A 22785-nucleotide genomic window follows, 5' to 3' on the forward strand; every position below is an offset into this window, starting at 1 on the left:
AGAAGGGGGCTGGGGGGGAGGGGGAGAAGGGGCGAGGGGGAGAAGGGGGGAAGGGGGTGGGGAGGAGGGGGAGAAGGGGGGGTGGGGGGAGGGGGAGAAGGGGGGAGGGGAGAAGGGGGTGGGAGGGAGAAGGGGTGTGGGGGGGAGAAGGGGGGAAGAAGGGGAGAAGGGGGGAAAGGGGAGAAGAGGGGAAAGGGGAGAAGAGGGGAAAGGGGAGAAGAGGGGAAAGGGGAGAAGAGGGGAAAGGGGAGAAGAGGGGAAAGGGGAGAAGAGGGGAAAGGGGAGAAGAGGGGAAAGGGGAGAAGGGGGGAGGGGAGAAGGGGGAAAGGGGAGAAGGGGGGAGGGGAGAAGGGGGAAAGGGCAGAAGGGGGGAGGGGAGAAGGGGGAAAGGGGAGAAGGGGGTGGGGGGGAGGAGGAGGAGTGGGAGGGGTGGGGGGGTGGAGGGGTGGGAGGAGGAGAGGACGGGTGAGTAGAAGGGGGGGGAGAGGAGGAGAAGGGGGAGAGGAGGAGAAGGGGAGAGGAGGAGATGAGGGGAGAGGAGAAGGGGGGAGAGGAGAAGGGGGGAGATGGGGAGAAGGGGGGAGACGGGGGGAAGGAAGGGAGAGAGGATGTATGGAGGGAAGGAGAGAGGAGGGAGGGAAGGAGAGAGGGGGGGGAAGGGAGAGAAGGAGGCTGAACGGCCGGGCCCAAGACCTCGGGCTGGATTTACAGGTAGGTGGCGTCGGGACTCGGGGGGGTCGCAGAGATCCGGGGGGGGGGGGAGGGGGGAGAAAGAGTCGTGGAGGTCGGGGGGGGTTGGGGGAGAGAGAGTCGCGGCGGTCCGGGGGGGAGAGAGAGTCGCGAAGGTCCGGGAGGGTGGGGGGAGAGAGAGTCGCGGCGGTCCGGGGGGGAGAGAGAGTCGCGGAGGTCCGGGAGGGGGGGGACCGGAGGTCGGGTCGCCGGGGGGGGGGGTGGTGGGAGCGGGGGTCAGTTTGGGTGGGAGGAGCCTTATTCACGCAGCCCCAGTGAGGCCATTCGGCTTCGGGCCCCTCCCACAGCTTTGGGCGCCTGGAGCTACTGCAAATGCGCGCCCACTGTATCGCGCATGTGCAGAGGTCCCGGCACTGTTTTCAGTACAGGGACCTGGCTCCGCCCCCAACAGCTCGTGCTGCGCTGCGCCCAGCTCCAGAGAACCTGCAGGGAGCCGGAGAATAGGTAAATTTTTTTTAGGCGCAATTTCTGGCGCGAAAAACGGGCATCCAGGTCACGGCGCGGCCCGAAACTTGGGCCCTATATGTGGGGGGAAGAGAATGGAGTGGTCATGGACTCACAAACAGAAACCACCAGCACCTCTACTGGCAATGAAACACCACCTACGATGGAAACGACCCCCCAAGGGTCAACCAGACAGAACTAAGCCCAGAGCACAGTCAATGCATGAATGCAATTTGCACTAAGGACTTGGGAGAGAGTGATGTCATGCATTTAAACATGTTACTGCCTGTATTATTACATATAATGTGCCACCAGAGGACACTACTATGGGAAACTTGTAGGTTACCTGTACAGGTGGGCCAGGCCGAGTATAAAAGGCAGGCCACCAGGTGTGATCTTCACTCTGGAGTTACATTAAATCGACAAAGGTCATTACAGTTCAAGTACAATACATTGCCTCGTGGAGTCATTATCAGAGCATCTAAAGACATAACAGTTAGTATGCAGGTACAGCAAGTAATCAGGAAGGCAAATGGAATATTGGCCTTTATTGCAAGGGGGGTAGAGTATAAAAGCAGAGAAGTCCTGCTACAACTGTACAGGGTATTGGTGAGGCCACGTCTAGAGTACTGTGTACGGTTTTGGTCTCCGTATTTAAGGAAGGATATACTTGCATTGGAGGCTGATCAGAAAAGGTTCACTAGGTTGATTCCGGAGATGAGGGGGTTGACTTATGAAGATAGGTTGAGTAGGTTGGGCCTATACACATTGGAGTTCAGAAGAATGAGAGGTGATCTTATTGAAACATATAAGATAATGAAAGGGCTCGATAAGATGCATGCAGAGAGGATATTTCGACTCATAGGGGAAACTAAAACTAGGGGACATAGTCTCACAATAAGGGGCTGTCCACTTAAAACTGAGATGAGGAGGAATTTTTTCTCTCAGAGGGTTGTAAATCTCAGAGAGCTGTGGAGGCTGGGTCATTGAATATATTTAAGGCTGAGATAGAGAGATTTTTGAGCGATAAGGGAATAAAGGGCAATGGGGAGCGGGCGGGGAAGTGGAGCTGAGCCCATGATCAGATCAGCCATGATCTTATTAAATGGCGGAGCAGGCTCGAGGGGCCAGGTGGCCTACTCCTGCTCCTATTTCTTATGTTCTTATGTTTTGAAATTTGTCCTTGGGTGATTTAAACATTTTTTGCAATTAAGTGACACGTCATATCATCAACTGCACTTGTCACTATAATAATATTCTAACCTAATACCGTGAAACCACAGGAGAAACATAGAAAATAGGTGCAGGAGTAGGACATTCGGCCCCTCTAGCCTGCACCGCCATTCAATGAGTTCATGGCTGAACATGCAACTTCAGTACCCCCTTCCTGCTTTCTCGCCATACCCCTTGATCCCCCGAGTAGTAAGGACTTCATCTAACTCCTTTTTGAATATATTTAGTGAATTGGCCTCAACAACTTTCTGTGGTAGAGAATTCCACAGTTTCTCCTCATCTTGGTCCTAAATGGCTTACCCCTTATCCTTAGACTGTGACCCCTGGTTCTGGACTTCCCCAACATTGGGAACATTCTTCCTGCATCTAACCTGTCTAAACCCGTCAGAATTTTAAACGTTTCTATGAGGTCCCCTCTCATTCTTCTGAACTCCAGTGAATACAAGCCCAGTTGATCCAGTCTTTCTTGATAGGTCAGTCCCACCATCCCGGGAATCAGTCTGGTGAACCTTCGCTGCACTCCCTCAATAGCAAGAATGTCCTTCCTCAAGTTAGGAGACCAAAACTGTACACAATACTCCAGGTGTGGCCTCACCAAGGCCCTGTACAACTGTAGCAACACCTCCCTGCCCCTGTACTCAAATCCCCTCGCTATGAAGGCCAACATGCCATTTGCTTTCTTAACCGCCTGCTGTACCTGCATGCCAACCTTCAATGACTGATGTACCATGACACCCAAGTCTTGTCGCACCTCCCCTTTTCCTAATCTATCACCATTCAGATAATAGTCTGTCTCTCTGTTTTTACCACCAAAGTGAATAACCTCACATTTATCCACATTATACTTCATCTGCCATGCATTTGCCCACTCATCTAACCTATCCAAGTCGCTCTGCAGCCTCATAGCATCCTCCTCGCAGCTCACACTGCCACCCAACTTAGTATCATCCGCAAATTTGGATATACTACATTTAATCCCCTCGTCTAAATCATTAATGTACAGTGTAAACAGCTGAGGCCCCAGCACAGAACCTTGCGGTACCCCACTGGTCACTGCCTGCCATTCTGAAAAGTACCCATTTACTCCTACTCTTTGCTTCCTGTCTGACAACCATTTCTCAATCCATGTCAGCACACTACCCCCAATCCCATGTGCTTTAACTTTGCACATTAATCTCTTGTGTGGGACCTTGTCGAAAGCCTTCTGAAAGTCCAAATATACCACATCAACTGGTTCTCCCTTGTCCACTCTACTGGAAACATCCTCAAAAAATTCCAGAAGATTTGTCAAGCATGATTTCCCTTTCACAAATCCATGCTGACTTGGACCTATCATGTCACCTCTTTCCAAATGCGCTGCTATGACATCCTTAATAATTGATTCCATCATTTTACCCACTACTGATGTCAGGCTGACCGGTCTATAATTCCCTGTTTTCTCTCTCCCTCCTTTTTTTAAAAAGTGGAGTTACATTGGCTACCGTCCACTCGATAGGAACTGATCCAGAGTACAGAAGCTCACTTTGCTTTTGTTGAGGTGCAGAACATTCCCCTCAGTCAACATGCAGCAGAGTCTGAGAGGAGGCTTTGCCAGCAACTAACATGGTTGAAAGTCCCTGGTGAGTCAATGATATCTCTTTAAAGGGATGGGTTCCATTAAGAATACGCAGAAGCAACATTTTTTGGCATTATTTGTTTTAACCTCAATCAAAGATTTAAAAAAAAATCCTTTTCCAGTTCAAATTATAGTAAAGGTTTTATACAAATTTGCATGCTAGAAGCGGACATCAGGATTTCAGGCCCCATGGGATTCATTAATTTCACTGGAGGGAAAATAATGCAGGTAGCTCTAACCACAATGCTCAAATTCCCCATATGCACTCTGGGTGCGTGAAGTTCCATATCGGTGGCAAATTAGTAGTTTAACATTATACATATCTCCGATTTTAATCGCTCCACAGGCCCGAAGTGCTGGAATTCCCTCCCGAAAACTCTCTGCTTCTCTACCTCACTCCCCTCCTTTAAGACTCTCCTTATAACCTTTAACCAAGTCTTAGCATTTCCTTATGTGGCTCAGGGTCAAATTTTGTTTGATAACGCTCCTGTGAGGTGCCTTGGGACAGATTAGTATATTAAAGGTGTAATATAAATGCAAGATGTTGTTCTTGTTGTAGAGTCTAAGATTATATGTATTGCGGAGTCCCATATTATATATAGTAAAGTCTAACATTATATATCATAGAGTCTAACTTTATCTATAATGTAGGGTCTAATCATATGTATTGTAAAGTCTAACATTATCTATATTGTGGAGTCCAACATATATATTGTAGTGGCTGATGCTGTATATATTTTCAAAGACTTACTTTCCTTTTTTACTACAACTTCACTCATGGGCTGCTTACCAAGTAGGTCACCAGCTCTGGTCTGAAATGTTGCTCAATAAGTAGGCAGAGGTCAGGTAAGGTGACTCTAAAACAGGATGGCAGCTCCTGAAGCGTTGGCCGTACCTGTGCTGGAATGACCGGACCTCGTAGCATAATGTGGGGTCAGCTCATTAACATCATTTAATGGTGGTCCCAGCACACAGCGCAAAGATGCACTGGAAGTGCAGTAAAGCTGGTGCTTGATCAAAATCGTCGTTTTATGGTCATCGAGCAGGCACGCTGCGTGGAAGGACAGTGTTGCCCCGGTAAAAACATTGATCTTTTTATTGCAGCTGTTTGGTACAGGTGCTGAGTGACTGGATTGCTGTTCAGATTCTCTAGTCACATTATGAGGCTTGGGCCTCAGCTCAATGATTGTGGGGCCCCTGTGCACAGCTTGTGTGCAGGCTCTAGCTCATGAGCTCCAGCACCACTGGCCAGCTGTCCTGTGCCAACAGCACCCGACCACATGGAAAGTTAGCAACTGGTACATGTTATACATGCAGACTATAGATATACTCTCTGTGTAGTCATTGTATAGTTGCTTAAGATGGAGACTTGTTACCTGATATACCATCAATAAGGTTTACACTGTGGATATACTATGCTGGCACCACTAAAGGGTGCAACTGGTGGAGATTGGGGTTTCCTGCCCCTCTGGCAGAGGCTGTCCACCAGAGGGCACTGCAGTGGAAGACCTGAGGGTCACCTGCATAGGTGTGCAGGGCCCAGTATAAAAGGCTGCTCACCATGATTGTGCCTCACTCTGGAGTTACGAATAAGGATTACAGTTTGATTACAACACATTGCCTTGTGGAGTCATTCATAAGTGCATTACAGAACATAAGAAAATAAGAATTAGGAACAGGAGGAGGCCATCTAGCCCCTCGAGCCTGCTCCGCCATTCAACAAGATCATGGCTGATCTGGCCGTGGACTCAGCTCCACTTACCCGCCCGCTCCCCATAACCCTTAATTCCCTTATTGGTTAAAAATCTATCTATCTGTGACTTGAATACATTCAATGAGCTAGCCTCAACTGCTTCCTTGGACAGAGAATTCCACAGATTCACAACCCTCTGGGAGAAGAAATTCCTTCTCAACTTGGTTTTAAATTGGCTCCCCCGTATTTTGAGGCTGTGCCCCCTAGTTCTAGTCTCCCCGACCAGTGGAAAAAACCTCTCTGCCTCTATCTTGTCTATCCCTTTCATTATTTTAAATGTTTCTATAAGATCACCCCTCATCCTTCTGAACTCCAACGAGTAAAGACCCAGTCTACTCAATCTATCATCATAAGGTAACCCCCTTATGTCCGGAATCAACCTAGTGAATCGACTCTGTACTCCCTCCAAAGCCAGTATATCCTTCCTTAAGTAAGGCAACCAAAACTGCAAGCAGTACTCCAGGTGCGGCCTCACCAATACCCTATACAGTTGCAGAAGGACCTCCCTGCTTTTGTACTCCATCCCTCTCCAAATGAAGGCCAACATTCTATTCGCCTTCCTAATTACCTGCTGCACCTGCAAACTAACTTTTTGGGATTCATGCACAAGGACCCCCAGGTCCCTCTGCACCGCAGCATGTTGTAATTTCTACCCATTCAAATAGTATTCCCTTTTTTTGTTTTTTTTCCCAAGGTGGATGACCTCACACTTTCCGACATTGTATTCCATCTGCCAAACCTTAGCCCATTTGCTTAACCTATCCAAATCTCTTTGCAGCCTCTCTGTGTCCTCTACACAACCCGCTTTCCCACTGATCTTTGTGTCATCTGCAAATTTTGTTACACTACACTCTGTCCCCTCTTCCAGGTCATCTATGTATATTGTAAACAGTTGTGGTCCCAGCACCGATCCCTGTGGCACACCACTAACCACTGATTTCCAACCCGAAAAGGACTCATTTATCCCGACTCTCTGCTTTCTGTTAGCCAGCCAATTCTCTAGCCATGCTAATACATTTCCACTGACCCCGCGTACCTTTATCTTCTGCAGTAACCTTTTGTGTGGCACCTTATCGAATGCCTTTTGAAAATCTAAATACACCACATCCATCTGTACACCTCTATCCACCATGCTTGTTATATCCTCAAAGAATTCCAGTAAATTAGTTAAACATGATTTCCCCTTCATTAATCCATGCTGCGTCTGCTTGATTGCACTATTCCTATCTAGATGTCCCGCTATTTCTTCCTTAATGATAGCTTCAAGCATTTTCCCCACTACAAATGTTAAACTAACCGGCCTATAGTTACCTGCCTTTTGTCTTCCCCCTTTTTTAAACAGAGGCGTTACATTAGCTGCTTTCCAATCCGCTGGTACCTCCCCAGAGTCCAGAGAATTTTGGTAGATTATAACGAATGCATCTGCTATAACTTCCGCCATCTCTTTTAATACCCTGGGATGCATTTCATCAGGACCAAGGGACTTGTCTACCTTGAGTCCCATTAGCCTGTCCAGCACTACCCCGCTAGTGATAGTGATTGTCTCCAGGTCCTCCCTTGCCACATTCCTGTGACCAGCAATTTCTGGCATGGTTTCTGTGTCTTCCACTGTGAAGACCGAAGCAAAATAATTGTTTAAGGTCTCAGCCATTTCCACATTTCCCATTATTAAATCCCCCTTCTTATCTTCTAAGGGACCAACATTTACTATAGTCACTCTTTTCCGTTTGTATGGCGGTGCAGGCTCGAAGGGCCAAATGGCCTACTCCTGCACCTATTTTCTATGTTTCTATGTTTCTATATATCTGTAAAAGCTTTTACTATCCGTTTTTATGTTTTGCGCAAGTTTACCTTCGTAATCTATCTTTCCTTTCTTTATTGCTTTCTTAGTCATTCTTTGCTGTCGTTTAAAATTTTCCCAATCTTCTATTTTCCCACTAACCTTGGCCACCTTATACGCATTGGTTTTTAATTTGATACTCTCCTTTATTTCCTTGGTTATCCATGGCTGGTTATCCCTTCTCTTAACGCCCTTCTTTTTCATTGGAATATATTTTTGTTGAGCACTATGAAAGAGCTCCTTAAAAGTCCTCCACTGTTCCTCAATTGTGCCACCGTTTAGTCTATGTTTCCAGTCTACTTTAGCCAACTCTGCCCTCATCCCACTGTAGTCCCCTTTGTTTAAGCATAGTATGCTCATTTGAGACACCACTTCCTCACCCTCAATCTGTATTACAAATTCAACCATACTGTGATCACTCATTCTGAGAGGATCTTTTACTCGGAGATCGTTTATTATTCCTGTCTCATTACACAGGACCAGATCTAAGATAGCTTGCTCCCTTGTAGGTTCTGTAACATACTGTTCTAAGAAACAATCCCGTATGCATTCTATGAATTCGTCCTGCAGGCTACCCCGTGCGATTTGAGTTGACCAATCGATATGTCGGTTAAAATCCCCCATGGTTACTTTTTCACATGCCTCCATTTTTTCCTTGATTATTGCCCGCCCCACCATGAAGTTATTATTTGGGGGCCTATAAACTACGCCCACCAGTGACTTTTTCCCCTTACTATCTCTAATCTCCACCCACAATGATTCAACATTTTGTTCATTAGAGCCAATATCGTCTCTCACAACTGCCCTGATATCATCCTTTATTAACAGAGCTATCCCACCTCCTTTCCCTTCTTGTCTATCTTTCCGAATCGTCAGATATCCCTGTATGTTTAATTCCCAGTCTTGGCCACCCTGCAACCACATTTCTGTAATGGCCACCAAATCATACCCATTTATAATGATTTGTGCCGTCAACTCATTTACTTTATTTCGAATGCTGCGTGCATTTAGGTAGAGTGTTTTAATATTAGTTTTTAATCCATGATTTTTAGTTTTGACCCCTCCTGCAGCCCTTTTACATTCAGTGGTCCTTTTTGTTTTTTTGCCTTGGGTTTCTCTGCCCTCCACTTTTACTCATCTCCTTTCTGTCTTTTGCTTTTGTCTCCTTTTTGTTTCCCTCTGTCTCCCTGCATTGGTTCCCATCCCCCTGCCACATTAGTTTAACTCCTCCCCAACAGACATAACAACTGGCGACAAGAATATGAACTTTCACGCGTTTATCGCTACCTTTGGCACACTAAAAGACTTCGCAGAGGGTGATGATTGGGATGCCTTCACAGAAAGTCTTGAGCAATATTTTGTGGCAAACAACCTGGCAGGGGAGACGGACACATTGGCAGAGAAGTGCAAGGCTATACTGCTGACCAGTTGTGGGCCCGAGGTCTACTGCCTCGTCAGGAACTTGCTGGCACCCTTGAAGGCCAAGGATAAGACATATGATGAGCTGACTGAACTAATTCGCGACCAACTAAAACCAAAACAGAACATCCTCACGGCCAGGCACAGATTCTACACTCACCACAGACCTGAGGGCCAGGAGATCGCAAAATATGCTGCTGACCTCAGGAGACTTGCCACACCGTGTGATTTCGGCACGCACCTCAACGAAGCATTGCGAGACATCTTCGTTATGGGAATTGGCCACGAGGGCCTCATTCACAAGCTATTATCTGCCGACACCACAGTCAACCTGCAGAAGGCCATCAGCATCAGTCAGGCATTCATGACCTCAACCTGCAGCACCAAGCAAATTATTCAGCCTGTGGACTCAAATCCAGCAAGTACTATGCACAGAATGGTGCCTTTCACAGGCAAGACTGTAAAACGTGGCTCTGCCCAGGGCAGGGAGCACAGACCTCAGGGTTTCATAACTTAGAGTCCGTCGAGGGGTGCTAATCGAGTAGCGCTAATCGAGTAGCACCATGCTGGCGTTGCGGAGGAAACCATAGGGCTCACCAGTGTCGGTTAGCTGAGTACGTCTGCAAAGCCTGGAACATGAAGGGCCACCTCCATGATATGTGTAAAAGAAATATGACTCACCGTCTAGCAGAGGAGTCAGTAGATGACTTTGAATCCAGCGGGAAGTATGATGATTTGGCCAGAGAGGCAGCTCAGCCCCAAGGAGAAGTTTATGGAGTGTATACCTGCACCATTGATTGTCCTCCAGTGAAGATGGAAGTCGAGATAAACGGCGTTCCAGTCTTCATGGAAGTGGATACAGGAGCGAGCCAGTCAGTGATGAGCTAGGATGCCTTTGAGAGGCTATGGAACGAAAAATGACCCGAGCTGGTTCCAGTACAGGAAAAGTTCCGTACCTACACCAAGGAGCTGATCCCAGTCCTTGGTAGTGCGGATGTAAGTGTAATCCATAATGGCATGGTGCACAAATTACCTCTGTGGATTGTTTCAGGTGATGGTCCAACGCTACTCGGAAGAAGGTGGATGGGGAAGATCCAGTGGAAATGGGAAGATCTTTTCACTCCAGCAATTGATGTCCCCCGTGCTCAGAGGCAGAGCAAAACCTCACCTTTGCTTGGGCCAGGCACCAGAGAATAGACCAGCGCAGCACCTGAGGCACAGACCGTCCATCATGACTGCGTGGCAAAGATCCGACAGAAATGACCTAAAAGTACCTTCCCGGCTCCAGTGGCAGGAGTCCTGGGGGGGGGGGGGGGGGGAAGATCGAATTCACAGGCACTCTTCCCACTTTTGTGGCAGAATCATGGAAGAGAAGGATCAAGGCAATCGACCTCGAGGACAGAGGCAAGATGGCGTCCCTGCTGCAGTGAGGGGCAGCGTGGCTGAAAAAAATGATGGCCACGGTCATATCACGAGGTACAACGCTGAGGGACCAACACCTGATGTCTAACAAAGGATTTGATTGGGGTAAAGCCTGCAGGGTTCTCTTAAAGGAGACCTGCAAGCAACTGAACTTAGAGACATTGTATGCATGGCAATCAATGTAACGAACCGATAAGATTGTGAACAAAATGTTGTTGTGAGATGTCGGTACCAGTCCTAATGTAAAGAACAAAATATTGTTGCGAGATGTCGGGAATAGAGTGTCCCCAAAAGTAGCAAGCGGACGAATTCAGGAGGGTAAAGTTGCTGATCCTGATGCCCTGCCCCAGGTGTCCCCACAAGTTATAGGCCAGCGATCTCAGGAGGATAAAGGCAGTGATCCTGATACCCTGCCCCAGGTCTATCCTACGCTGCAGGCACCCGATGGCACTAGTCGCCACGGACCTGGAAATGAAAACGGCGCCAATACGCGCAGTCGGCCGCCGTTGCCCACCACCTGGGTGGAGACGGCCCAGACCCAGTCGCTACCTCGGCCATGTCCGGGAGCAAAAGGTCAGAACCAACGAGTTCCCCAAACAGGACCTGGAACAGTCAGGTTCCCAACACCATTAGAGAGTAGGCAGAAGATTCTGCAGCCCTCAAAGGAGGACAGGGAGGCCACACACATCTGTGGCTCTGCCCACCACTAGTCAACGGCAAAGACTCTGAGTCCTGGCTAGGTGAGCGAACCAAGCCCACCCCGCTAGCAGGGGGCGCAGTGCCGCTATCAGACGACTAGGACACCGTCCGGTTGTTCTGGAACCTGGGTTCTCGCATACCTGCACTGCTACTTCAGTACTGACCATGACTGAACTATGAATGCAATCTACCCAATCCTGGCGCACAACCACAAAACGCAACGAATGTAAGTCACTGAACCAAGGTGTCATGATACAAATTGTAAATTCCTTTCTTTGTAATTGCACTGTGTCTGATCCTGTATGTTAATGTAACGGGCCTGCTGCATGATCTCGCTGGGGTGGTGGGCGGGAAATAGAAACATAGAAAATAGGTGCAGGAGTAGGCCATTCGGCCCTTCGAGCCTGCACCGCCATTCAACAAGATCATGGCTGATCACCCACCCCAGCACCTTCCCCCCCTACCACGTTCCCTCCACACCACACCCCCCCCCGACCCCCCCCAGCCACAAGGACCACATCCAACTCCCTCCTGAACACATCCAATGAACTGGCAACAACAACTCTTCGCGGCAGGGAACCCCACAGGCCAACAACTCCCCGAGTGAAGAAGTCTATCCCAATGCCACCCCCCATCCCAAGAGCGTGTCACCCCCCCCCGGCTCCGGACCCATCCAACACCGGGAACACTCCCCCCGCACCCAACCCGCCCCGTCCCGTCAGAATCCTTCCCAAATGCCGAACACCCCCGGATGTCGAGCCCCCAGCCCCGGCCACTCCGGAGCCACGCCCCCGCGACACCAACCACACCACATCCACCAACCGCCATCTGCGCAGTCAACCCGTCCACCCAACTCCGAACACTCCCCGCACCGAGGCACAGAGTCCCCAGGCCCACCCCTCCAACACACTTTGCCTCCCCAGACCTTCGCTGCAATGTGCCCCCCCCACCCTCATGAATGGATGTGTGCAGTCATGGACACACACATGGATCACACCCAGAACCCACTGGAACCTCCACTCCATCATCGAACCATCCAAATTAGTAACCACTACCCAACATTGTGGCAAAAGGATTTGGGGGTTAATAGGGAGAGAGCCAAGCCAAAGCACAGCCAAGGTGCAAGGGCTATTGGCACTTAAGTCTGGGAAGAGCTAAGCCAGAGCACATAGTGCAAAGGTAATCGGCACAAAGGACTTGGGGGAGAGTGATGTTATATATGCAGACTATAGATATACTCTCTGTGTAGTCACTGTATAGTTGCAGAAGATGGAGACTTGTTACCTGATGTACTATCAATAAGGTTTACACTGTGTATATACTATGCTGGCACTACCAGAGGGTGCAACTGGTGGAGACCGAGGTTTCCTGCCCCTGTGACAGAGGCTGTCCACCAGAGGGCACTGCAGTGGGCGACCTGAGGGTCACCTGCATAGGTGTGCAGGGCCCAGTATAAAAGGCTGCTTCCCATGCTTGTGCCTCACTCTGAAGTTACGAATAAAGGACCAAGGTCACTACAGTTTGAGTACAACACATTTCCTCGTGGAGTCATTCATAAGTGCATTACAGACATGACAGTACACATCAGTGCAATATGCACTAGACAGCATCTTATTTGCCTCTCTATAATGTTAGCTTCACTGAAACCTGCAACACTTCTTTCAGAATCCAGAAAATAGTGACAAACTTTAGGTCCTACTAAAACAAAATCAAATTACTATGGATGCTGGAAATCTGAAATTTAAAACAAACGTTAATTCTGTTTCTTTCTGCACAGATGCTGCCTGACCTGCTGAGTGTTTTCCAGCATTTGCTGTTTTTATTTCTGGATTCTGCTGTATAATGTTCCCGTTGTGTAAAAGCAGATTGACGCATGATCCAGCACAAGTGTTGCTGAGTAAATTGACATCGGGGACGTAATTCCAGCCACATTTGAACAGGCAGCAGGATCGGACACATTGCTCTGGTAATAGGAATGTTAACTTGGTGCAGCTGCTCCAGCAGTCTCCAGACTTCAGTCATCAACTCCCAATCTCCAGATACACAAGGCATATGAGTCAGACTGTGTCAGTTTTTCACTTGCCCAAGGATAAATCCCTCGACTCTGTGACCTTCCTTGTAGCTGCTCAGCGATGAGCAGATGGCATTCCATCACCATTGGCAGTCCCGCGGAATCGAGGAAGACTTGCTTCCACTCTAAAAGTGAGTTCTTGGGTGACTGAAGAGTGCAATATGGGAATTATAGTCTCTGTCACAGGTGGGACAGACAGTCGTTGAAGGACAGGGTGGGCGGGGAGTCTGGTTTGCCGCACGCTCCTTCCGCTGTCTGCTCTTGTTTTCTGCATGCTCTCGGCGACAAGACTCGAGGTGCTCAGCGTCCTCCCGAATACACTTCCTCCACTTCGGGCGGTCTTTGGCCAGGGACTCCCAGGTGTCGGTGGGGATGTTGCATATTATCAAGGAGGCTTTGAGGGTGTCCTTCAAACGTTTCTTCTGCCCATCTGGGGCACGCTTGCTGTGAATGTGTTTCGAGTAGAACACTTGCTTTGGGAGTCTTGTGTCGGACATGTGAACAATGTGGCCCGCCAAACAGAGCTGGTCGAGTGTGGTCAGTGCTTCGATGCTGGGGATGTTGGCCTGGTCAAGGATGCCAACATTGGTGCGTCTGTCCTTGCAGGGGATTTGCAGAATCTTGCGGAGACAACTCTGGTGGTATTTCTCCAGCGATTTGAGGTGTCTACTGTATATGGTCCACGTCTCTGAGCCATACAGGAGGGCGGGTATCACTACAGCCCTGTAGACCATAAACTTGGTGCCAGATTTGAGGGCCTGATCTTCGAACACTCTCTTCCTCAGGTGGCTGAAGGCTGCGCTGGTGCACTGGAGGCGGTGTTGAACCTCGTCGGCGATGTCTGCCCTTGCTGATAATAGGCCTCCGAGGTATGGAAAGTGGTCCACGTTGTCCAGTGCCGCACCGTGGATCTTGATGACTGGGGGAGCAGTGATGTATGGTGGGCCTTACACTAAACATCTTACGGAGATGTTGACTATGATTTGAAGTTCAGCCTCTGAATGTGCGCAGATGCAAGCGTCATTCGCGTACTGTAGCTCGATGAGAGGATGGGACGGTCTTTACGGCGCGACAACTGCAAGAGAAATGCAGGGAACAGCACCAACCCTTCTACATGGCCTTCTTTGACACTGTTAACCGCGAGGGACTATGGAGCATCCTCCTCCATTTCGGCTGCCCCCAAAAGTTTGTCGCCATCCTCTGCCTGCTCCACAATGACATGCAAGCTGTGATCCTGACCAACGGATCTATCACAGACCCAATCCACGTCTGGACCGGGGACAAGCAGGGCTGCATCATTGCGCCAAACCTCTTCACGATCTTCCTCACTGCAATGCTCCACCTCACGCTCAACTAGCTCCCCGCTGGAGTGGAACTAAACTACAGAACCCGTGGGAACCTGTTCAACCTTCGTCGCCTCCAGGTGATGACATCCACCCACGTGGGGACAAGCATTGGAGAGCCAGTCAGTGCAGTGTCAAACTCTTGATGCTTTGCTTAATGATAAAGTAATCAAGCACTGGTGCTATGAGGCCCACCATTGTTTCAATATCAGGTCAAAGATCCATTTAACAGTCTAATTCATTGATACGAGTTAATGTTTTGGTAGATTCCAGTTATTACTAATGTTTACTTTCAAGCAGCTTTGCCTATTCTTTTTCTGAAGATGCTGATTCATGCTGTGTCAACACGGATTTGTGAAACGTAGGTCATGCCTGACAAACCTGCTTGAATTTTTTGAAGAGGTGACAAAGTAGTGGGAGGGGGAATGTCCATGGATGTTATTTATATGGACTTTCAGAAGGCATTTGATAAAGTCCAGCATAAGAGAATGTTAACTAAAGTTGAAGCTTATGGAATTGAAGGCAAATTATTGACCTGGTTAGGAAATTGGCTGAGTGGCAGGAGACAGAAGGGCTGAAATTTAGGGTCCCAATAAGGCCCCTTACTTACTATATCAGTGAGTAACATTTAGCATTGTTGTTGCCAATTTAAGTTTATCTAAGGGTTAAGTCATGGCAGGACAGCTCGGACACGTATTATGCTCCTCCTGTACTATGTGGGAAGTCAGGGACGCTTCCGGTGTCCCTGACGACTACGTGTGCAGGAAGTATATCCAGCTGCAGCTCCTGACGGACCGCATTGCGGCACTGGAGCTGCGGGTGGATTCACTCTGGAGCATGCATGATGCTGAGAATGACGTGAATAGCATGTTTAGTGAGTTGGTCTTACTGCAGGAAAAGGGTCCACAGCCAGACAGGGGATGGGAGACCAACAGGAAGAGCAGTGCAAGGAAGATAGTGCAGGGGTCCCCTGCGGTCATCCCCCTGCAAAACAGATACACTGCTTTGGGTACAGTTGAGGGGGGTGACTCACCAGGGGAGGGCAGCAGCAGCCAAGTTCATGGCACCGTGGGTTGCTCTGCTGCACAGGAGGGCAGGAAAAAGAGTGGGAGAGCTATTGTGATATGGGATTCAATTGTAAGGGGAATAGATCGACGTTTCTGCGGCCACAACCGAGACTCCAAGATGGTACGTTGCCTCCCTGGTGCAAGGGTCAAGGATGTCTCGGAGCGGGTGCAGGGCATTCTGAAAAGGGAGGGTGAACAGCCAGTTGCCGTGGTGCATATAGGTACCAACGATATAGGTAAAAAAAAAGGGATGAGGTCCTACAAGACGAATTTAGGAAGCTAGGAGCTAAATTAAAAAGTAGGACCTCAAAAGTAGTAATCTCAGGATTGCTACCAGTGCCATGTGTTAGTCAGAGTAGGAATCACAGGATAGCTCAAATGACTACGTGGCTTGAGGAGTGGTGCAGCAGGGAGGGATTCAAATTCCTGGAACATTGGAACCGGTGGGACCAGTACAAACCGGACGGTCTGTACCTGGGCAGGACCGGAACCAATGTCCTAGGGGGAGTGTTTGCTAATGCTGTTGGGGAGGAGTTAAACGAATATGGCAGGGGGATGGGAATCTATACAGGGAGACAGAGGGAAGTAGAATGGGGGCAGAAGCAAAAGATAGAAAGAAGAAAAGTAAAAGTGGAGGGCAGAGAAACCTAACGCAAAAAGCAAAAAGGGCCACATTACAGCAAAATTCTAAAGGGGCAAAGTGTGTTAGAAAGACAAGCCTGAAGGCTCTGTGCCTCAATGCAAGGAGTATTCGGAATAAGGTGGATGAATTAACTGCACAGACAGCAGTTAACAGGTATGATGTAATTGGCATCACGGAGACATGGCTCCAGGCTGACCAAGGCTGGGAACTCAACATCCAAGGGTATTCAGCATTTAGGAAGGATAGTCAGAAAGGAAAAGGAGGCGGGGTGGCATTGCTGGTTAAAGAGGAAATTAATGCAATAGTAAGAAAGGACATTAGCTTGGATGATGTGGAATCGGTATGGATGGAGCTGCAGAATACCAAGGGGCAGAAAACGCTAGTGGGAGTTGTGTACAGATCATCAAACAGTAGTAGTAAGTTTGGGGACAGCATCAAACAAGAAATAAGGGATGCATGCAATAAAGGTACAGCAGTTATCATGGGTGACTTTAATCTACATATTGATTGGGCTAACCAAACTGGTAGCAATGCGGTGGAGGAGGATTTCCTGGAGTGTATTAGGGATGGTTTTCTAGACCAATATGTCGAGGAACCAACCAGGGAGCTGGCCATCCTAGACTGGGTGATGTGTAATGAGAAAGGACTAATTAACAATCTTGTTGTGCGAGACCCCTTGGGGAAGAGTGACCATAACATGGTAGAATTTTTTATTAGGATGGAGAGTGACACAGTTAATTCAGAAACTAGGGTCCTGAACTTAAGGAAAGGTAACTTCGATGGTTTAAGGTGTGAATTGGCTGGAGTAGACTGACAAATTATACTTAAAGGGTTGACGGTGGATAGGCAATGGCAAACATTTAAAGATCACATGGATGAACTTCAGCAATTGTACATCCCTGTCTGGAGTAAAAATAAAACGGGGAAGGTGGCTCAACCGTGGCTAACAAGGGAAATTAAGGATAGTGTTACATCCAAGGAAGAGGCATATAAATTGGCCAGAAAAAGCAGCAAACCTGAAGACTGGGAGAAATTTAGAATTCAGCAGAGGAGGACAAAGGGTTTAATTAGGAGGGAGAAAATAGAGTACGAGAAGAAGCTCGCCGGGAACATACAAACTGACTGCAAAAGCTTCTATAGGTATGTGAAGAGAAAAAGATTAGTGAAGACAAACGTAGGTCACTTGCAGTCAGATTCAGGTGAATTTATAATGGGGAACAAAGAAATTGCAGACCAATTGAACAAATATTTTGGTTCTGTCTTCACAAAGGAAGACACAAATAACCTTCCGAACGTACTAGGGGACCGAGGTACTAATGAGAAGCAGGAACTGAAGGATATCCTTATTAGGTGGGAAATTGTGTTAAGGAAATTGATGGGATTGAAGGCCAATAAATTCCCGGGGCCTGATAGTCTGCATCCCAGAGTACTTAAGGAAGTGGTCCTCGAAATAGTGGATGCATTGGTGATCATTTTCCAACGGTCTATCGACTCGGGATCAGTTCCTATGGATTGGAGGTTAGCTAATGTAACACCACTTTTTAAAAAGGGAAGGAGAGAGAAAACGGGTAATTATAGACCGGTTAGCCTGACATTAGTGGTGGGGAAAATGTTGGAATCAATTATTGAGGATGAAATAGCAGCGCATTTGGAAAGCAGTGACAGGATCGGTCCAAGTCAGCATGCATTTATGAAGAGGAAATCATGCTTGAAAAATCTTCTGGAATTTTGTGAGGATGTAACCAATAGAGTGGACAAGGGACAACCAGTGGAAGTGGTGTATTTGGACTTTCAAAAGGCTTTTGACAAGGTCCCACACAAGAGATTGGTGTGCAAAATCAAAGCACATGGTATTTGGGGTAATATACTGATGTGGATAGAGAACTAGTTGGCAGACAGGAAGCAGAGAGTCAGGATAAATGGGTCCTTTTCAGAATGGCAGGCAGTGACCAGTGGAGTGCCGCAGGGCTCAGTGCTGGGACCCCAGCTCTTTACAATATACATCAATGATTTAGATGAAGGAATTGAGTGTAATATCTCCAAGTTTGCAAATGATACTAAACTGGGTGGCGGTGTGAGCTGTGAGGGGGACGCTAAGAGGCTGCAGGGTGACTTGGGCAGGTTAGGTGAGTGGGCAAATGCATGGCAGATGCAGTATAATGTGAATAAATGTGAGGTTATCCATTTTGGGGGCAAAAACACGAAGACAGAATATTATCTGAATGGTGGCAGATTAGGAAAAGGGGAGGTGCAATGAGACCTGGGTGTTATGGTTCATCAGTCATTGAAAGTTAGCATGCAGGTACAGCAGGCGGTGAAGAAGGCAAATGGTATGTTGGCCTTCATAGCTAGGGGATTTGAGCATAGGAGCAGGGAGGTCTTACTGCAGTTGTACAGGGCCTTGGTGAGGCCTCATCTGGAAATTGTGTTCAATTTTGGTCTCCTAATCTGAGGAAGGATGTTCTTGCTATTGAGGGAGTGCAGGAAAGGTTCACCAGACTGATTCTCGGGATGGCCGGACTGACATATGAGGAGAGACTGGATCGACTGGGCCTTTATACATTGGAATTTAGAAGGATGAGAGGGGATCTCATAGAAACATACAAGATTCTGACGGGACGGGACAGGTTAGATGCGGGTAGATTGTTCCCGATGTTGGGGAAATCCAGAACCAGGGGACACAGTCTTAGGATAAGTGGTAGGCCATTTAGGACTGAGATGAGGAGAAACTTCTTCACTCAGAGAGTTGTTAACTTATGGAATTCCCTGCCGCAGAGAGTTGTTGATGCCAGTTCATTGGATATATTCAAGAGGGAGTTAGACATGGCCCTTACGGCTAAAGGGATCAAGGGGTATGGAGAGAAAGCAGGAAAGGGGTACTGAGGGAATGATCAGCCATGATCTTATTGAATGGTGGTGCAGACTCGAAGGGCCGAATGGTCTACTCCTGCACCTACTTTCTATGTTTCTAAGGCAGCGGCCAGGTGATGGAGTCCAATGGCTGCCGCCAGCCAAATTCAGCAGAGGAATTTTCTGGCGGTCCCCACTTCCGGCCCGTCGCCGCCAAGCGGCAGCCGCAGTGTGCGCACCGCCGGGACCCCCCCACCTCCGTTGATATTCAGGACGAATAATCTAATGCCCGCCGAGCGGTGCCCCGACAGTTTTTTCTGTCGGTGCAACTTTGATTCCTGGCTGCACGATGGCCATTAAAGGCAAGGGCCCAATGCCGCCGCCGCCGCTGCCATTTTATTTTGTGCCCCTGATTCAGCCGAGCCGCCAACAGGTAGACTGGCACCCTCTCTTGGGTACCAGGCTGCTGGCCCGGCCGAAACCCTCCCTGGTGACCCAGTGGCCAATCCTAAATAATCGCCGATTCTCTTCCCTTTAAAGGAGGGGAGAGACGTGGTGACACACACGCGCACTGGCATCACCACCGCTCCGCTGCTGAGTGACAGCGGCGGAGAATCCATCCCGTTTCCACCTCTGCCCCTCACCAGCACTTATCACTGCCCTTCTGCCCCCATTGTGACCTACTTCCTGACTGATTAAAAAAAAAGACAAAGACCTGAATATCGATCAAGAGCCGACCTCCTCCATAACGGCGGTAAAAGCTCTTCAAAAACGGTAAGTATGCCAGCTTTCTGGCGGGCCTGAATTTCGGTCTCAGAGGGTAGGGATAACGGGCAGGTCCTCTAATTGGAACGACGTGACTAGTGGTGTCCCGCAGGGATCTGTATTGGGGCCACAACGATTCTTTTGGGGGGAAAACTCAGGCGGCTTCTGTTGGGGCGTTGACCCAGGCAGAGCGGTAATTTTAGCGCCTTGAAAAAATTTGCATCTTCCACCGAGAAATTTGTCAGATTCGGTCGAAGAGACGATAGGGGCACTAAATCAGTCGTTGCACACTACTGTTGGGGGGCGCGGGAGGTTGATAACAAAAGTTTGTTCGGTAAATTTGGCCGACCCGTTGCACATGTGAACAGCCGATTGTTAAAGGCGCAGCAACTCATGTTCACCCATGTGCAGTTCCAGCTCCACAGGGTCTTCAGATCGCAAAAATAAAGGAACAAGGAGGACACCAGATATCTACCCGCTTCTCACCCTCCGCCATTGATGCCTTGCTGAAGGCAATGGAGAGTCACTGGAGTGCCCTCCAGCCTGGAGGGGGACAAATGCCAGCGCCTCAGGATTTCAGAAGGTTGTGGAGGGAGGTGGCTGAGCACGTTACAGGCCGGAGCGCAGTGCCAACAACAGCGACCAAATGTCGTAATACATTCAACGGCCTTACTATAGTCGTCAGGGTGAGTACCCTTTGCATTTACCTTTCAATGCTTTTGTGTGCATCTCACTCTCCCACACAATGTAAAGACTTTGCAGTGCCTACCCCTTCTCTATGCTACAACAACACAAAAGCAAAATACTGCGGATGCTGGAATCTGGAATAAAAACAGAAAATGCTGGAAATTTCAGCAGGTCAGGCAGCATCTGTGGAAAGGAAGCAGAGTTAACGTTTTGGGCTGATGACCCTTCGTCAGAGCCCTTCTCTATGCTCCTCCTTGCTGAAGCCAACCTGAGACCTCTCCATCGCCTGACTAGACATGCTCTGCCCATCCAAGCGTCTCTCACCTTCTAACTCATTACTCAGCCTGAGCCCACCTACCAGCATCTTTCAACTCTTCATATGCGATCCCAGTCCTGAGCCTCATACTTATTGGTAGTTGCTTGTGCTCCAGACCCACCGTTCACACATCCAGTGTGCAATGCCATGCAAGATGAAATGCAGATATGCACACTTCACCATATTATTTGCAGGTACCCTACTGCAGACACATGTGGCACACCAGCACCTACACAGCCACTAACGACTTTTTGCTTTTGTCATTGCAGGTCAAACTCGCGCACAATAGGGGCGAATGGCCTGCTTCTGTAGTGTATATCTTATGTAATCCGATGTAATTCACTTATTTCATCAGTGGGATATAACATGGACAGAAGTTGCATGGTAACAATCACTTGCATTAGACTTTATTTTCTAGCCTGTCTTGGGTAGGGCACTGTACCTGAGCGGTATTTGAGTAAGAGGTCCCAGATGGATCGTCTGGAATATGGATCTACTCCAGATGTTGGCTCATCCAAAACAATCACTTTCGCTGCTCCAATGAATGCTAAGGCTACTGATAGTTTTCTCTGCATTCCACCTGTGGAGAAAAAGACAGAAACCATTTATCACATTGACAACAACAAACATCTTTATAATATTAATGCCTTGAGATATAAAGGCAAAGAGTGCACAACGCATTGAATGTGCAATGGATTGATGATTCTGTTATTAATGATAGTCTTTGAGAATGTTATGTAAAATACGACCATGATCCTCAAAGAGATAAGATGCACGTGATGTTAACCTGCATCATGGCAGATCAGAACTTACTCAGATTGATTCAATGTAACCTAAAGACATTTGAAGAGGCCATTTTGCAGTGCAATCAGGAATCACTTTTTCACAAAAAAGATATTGGAAATCTGGAATTCGCTTCCATAAAAGGCTGTGATTGCTGGGTCAGTTTGAAGTTTCAAGACTGAGAGCAGTAGATTTTTTATTAGGGAAGGGCATCGAGGGATATGGAGAAAAGATGGGTAAAGGATGTTGGTACGGATCACAAATCTTGCATTTATAGAACGTCTTTCATGACTTCAGGACATCCCAAAGCGCTTTACAGCCAATGAAGTACTTTTTGAAGTGCGGTCACTGTTGTAGAATACGTGGCAGCCAATTTTGCGCACAGCAAGTTCCCATACCAGCAATCTGACAATGACCAGATAATCTGTTTCAGTGGTGGAATTGAATGGCAGAACAGGGCTCAATGGCCAACTTCCGATGTGGTTAATGTCTACCTGAACACTTCAGCTGGGACTTTTTATTTCATTTTTGGAGCATTACCTGATAGATTCTGAGCCAGCTCATCTCTCTTGTGAGGAAGTCCAATTTCATCCAGCATTACTTCTGTCTGCTTCTCTGCCTCTTCTACTGTCTGGCCTCTTAGTTGAGTATAAAATAAGATATGTTCTGCCACTGTTAGGCTATAAGAAAGATAACGATAAAATCAGATTACTCTCCTTGCAGCTTCCTTCAAACTCTATACTCAAAATCAATGTTTCAGTCTCAGCACGAGAGAGACACAAACTTCCCTGGGTCAACATTCCGAGCATTCCCCAACATTTTCTGATCAGTTCGAAGGCTCACTCTGATGGTGCACCAGATTCCTAGACTGATACAATAGGCTTATCTTGATGGATGCTTCAGCTCAGGCCAGTGCAGAATCCTTCCCCAGAATCATTCTACAGGCCGTGGCCAGTGTAGTAAATGCTATAGGCAGCAGCCAACGTAAACTACTCCCCTGGACAGATTCCAGGCCTAAGGAAAGCCCTTGCATTCCACAATGTGCCACTTTTTTGGCAGGAGAATTTAAGTGATGTCTTATGGAG

The 22785-nt window shown here is 48.1% G+C and overlaps 1 protein-coding gene across 2 annotated transcripts in view; it reads right to left on the bottom strand.

Moving 5' to 3' along the window:
• Positions 1-22785, bottom strand: part of abca4b (ATP-binding cassette, sub-family A (ABC1), member 4b) — a 177162-nt gene that overhangs the window by 84687 nt on the left and 69690 nt on the right. For both annotated transcript variants that reach the window (XM_070886629.1, XM_070886628.1), the window contains exons 21-22: positions 22241-22380; positions 21360-21497 (exon numbers count right to left, since the gene is read on the bottom strand). In XM_070886629.1, coding sequence (XP_070742730.1) covers positions 21360-21497; positions 22241-22380 — 278 coding nt within the window. The remainder of the gene's footprint in view (positions 1-21359; positions 21498-22240; positions 22381-22785) is intronic.

The sequence above is a fragment of the Pristiophorus japonicus genome, chromosome 8 (assembly GCF_044704955.1).
Source record: "Pristiophorus japonicus isolate sPriJap1 chromosome 8, sPriJap1.hap1, whole genome shotgun sequence".
NCBI lineage: Eukaryota > Metazoa > Chordata > Chondrichthyes > Pristiophoridae > Pristiophorus > Pristiophorus japonicus.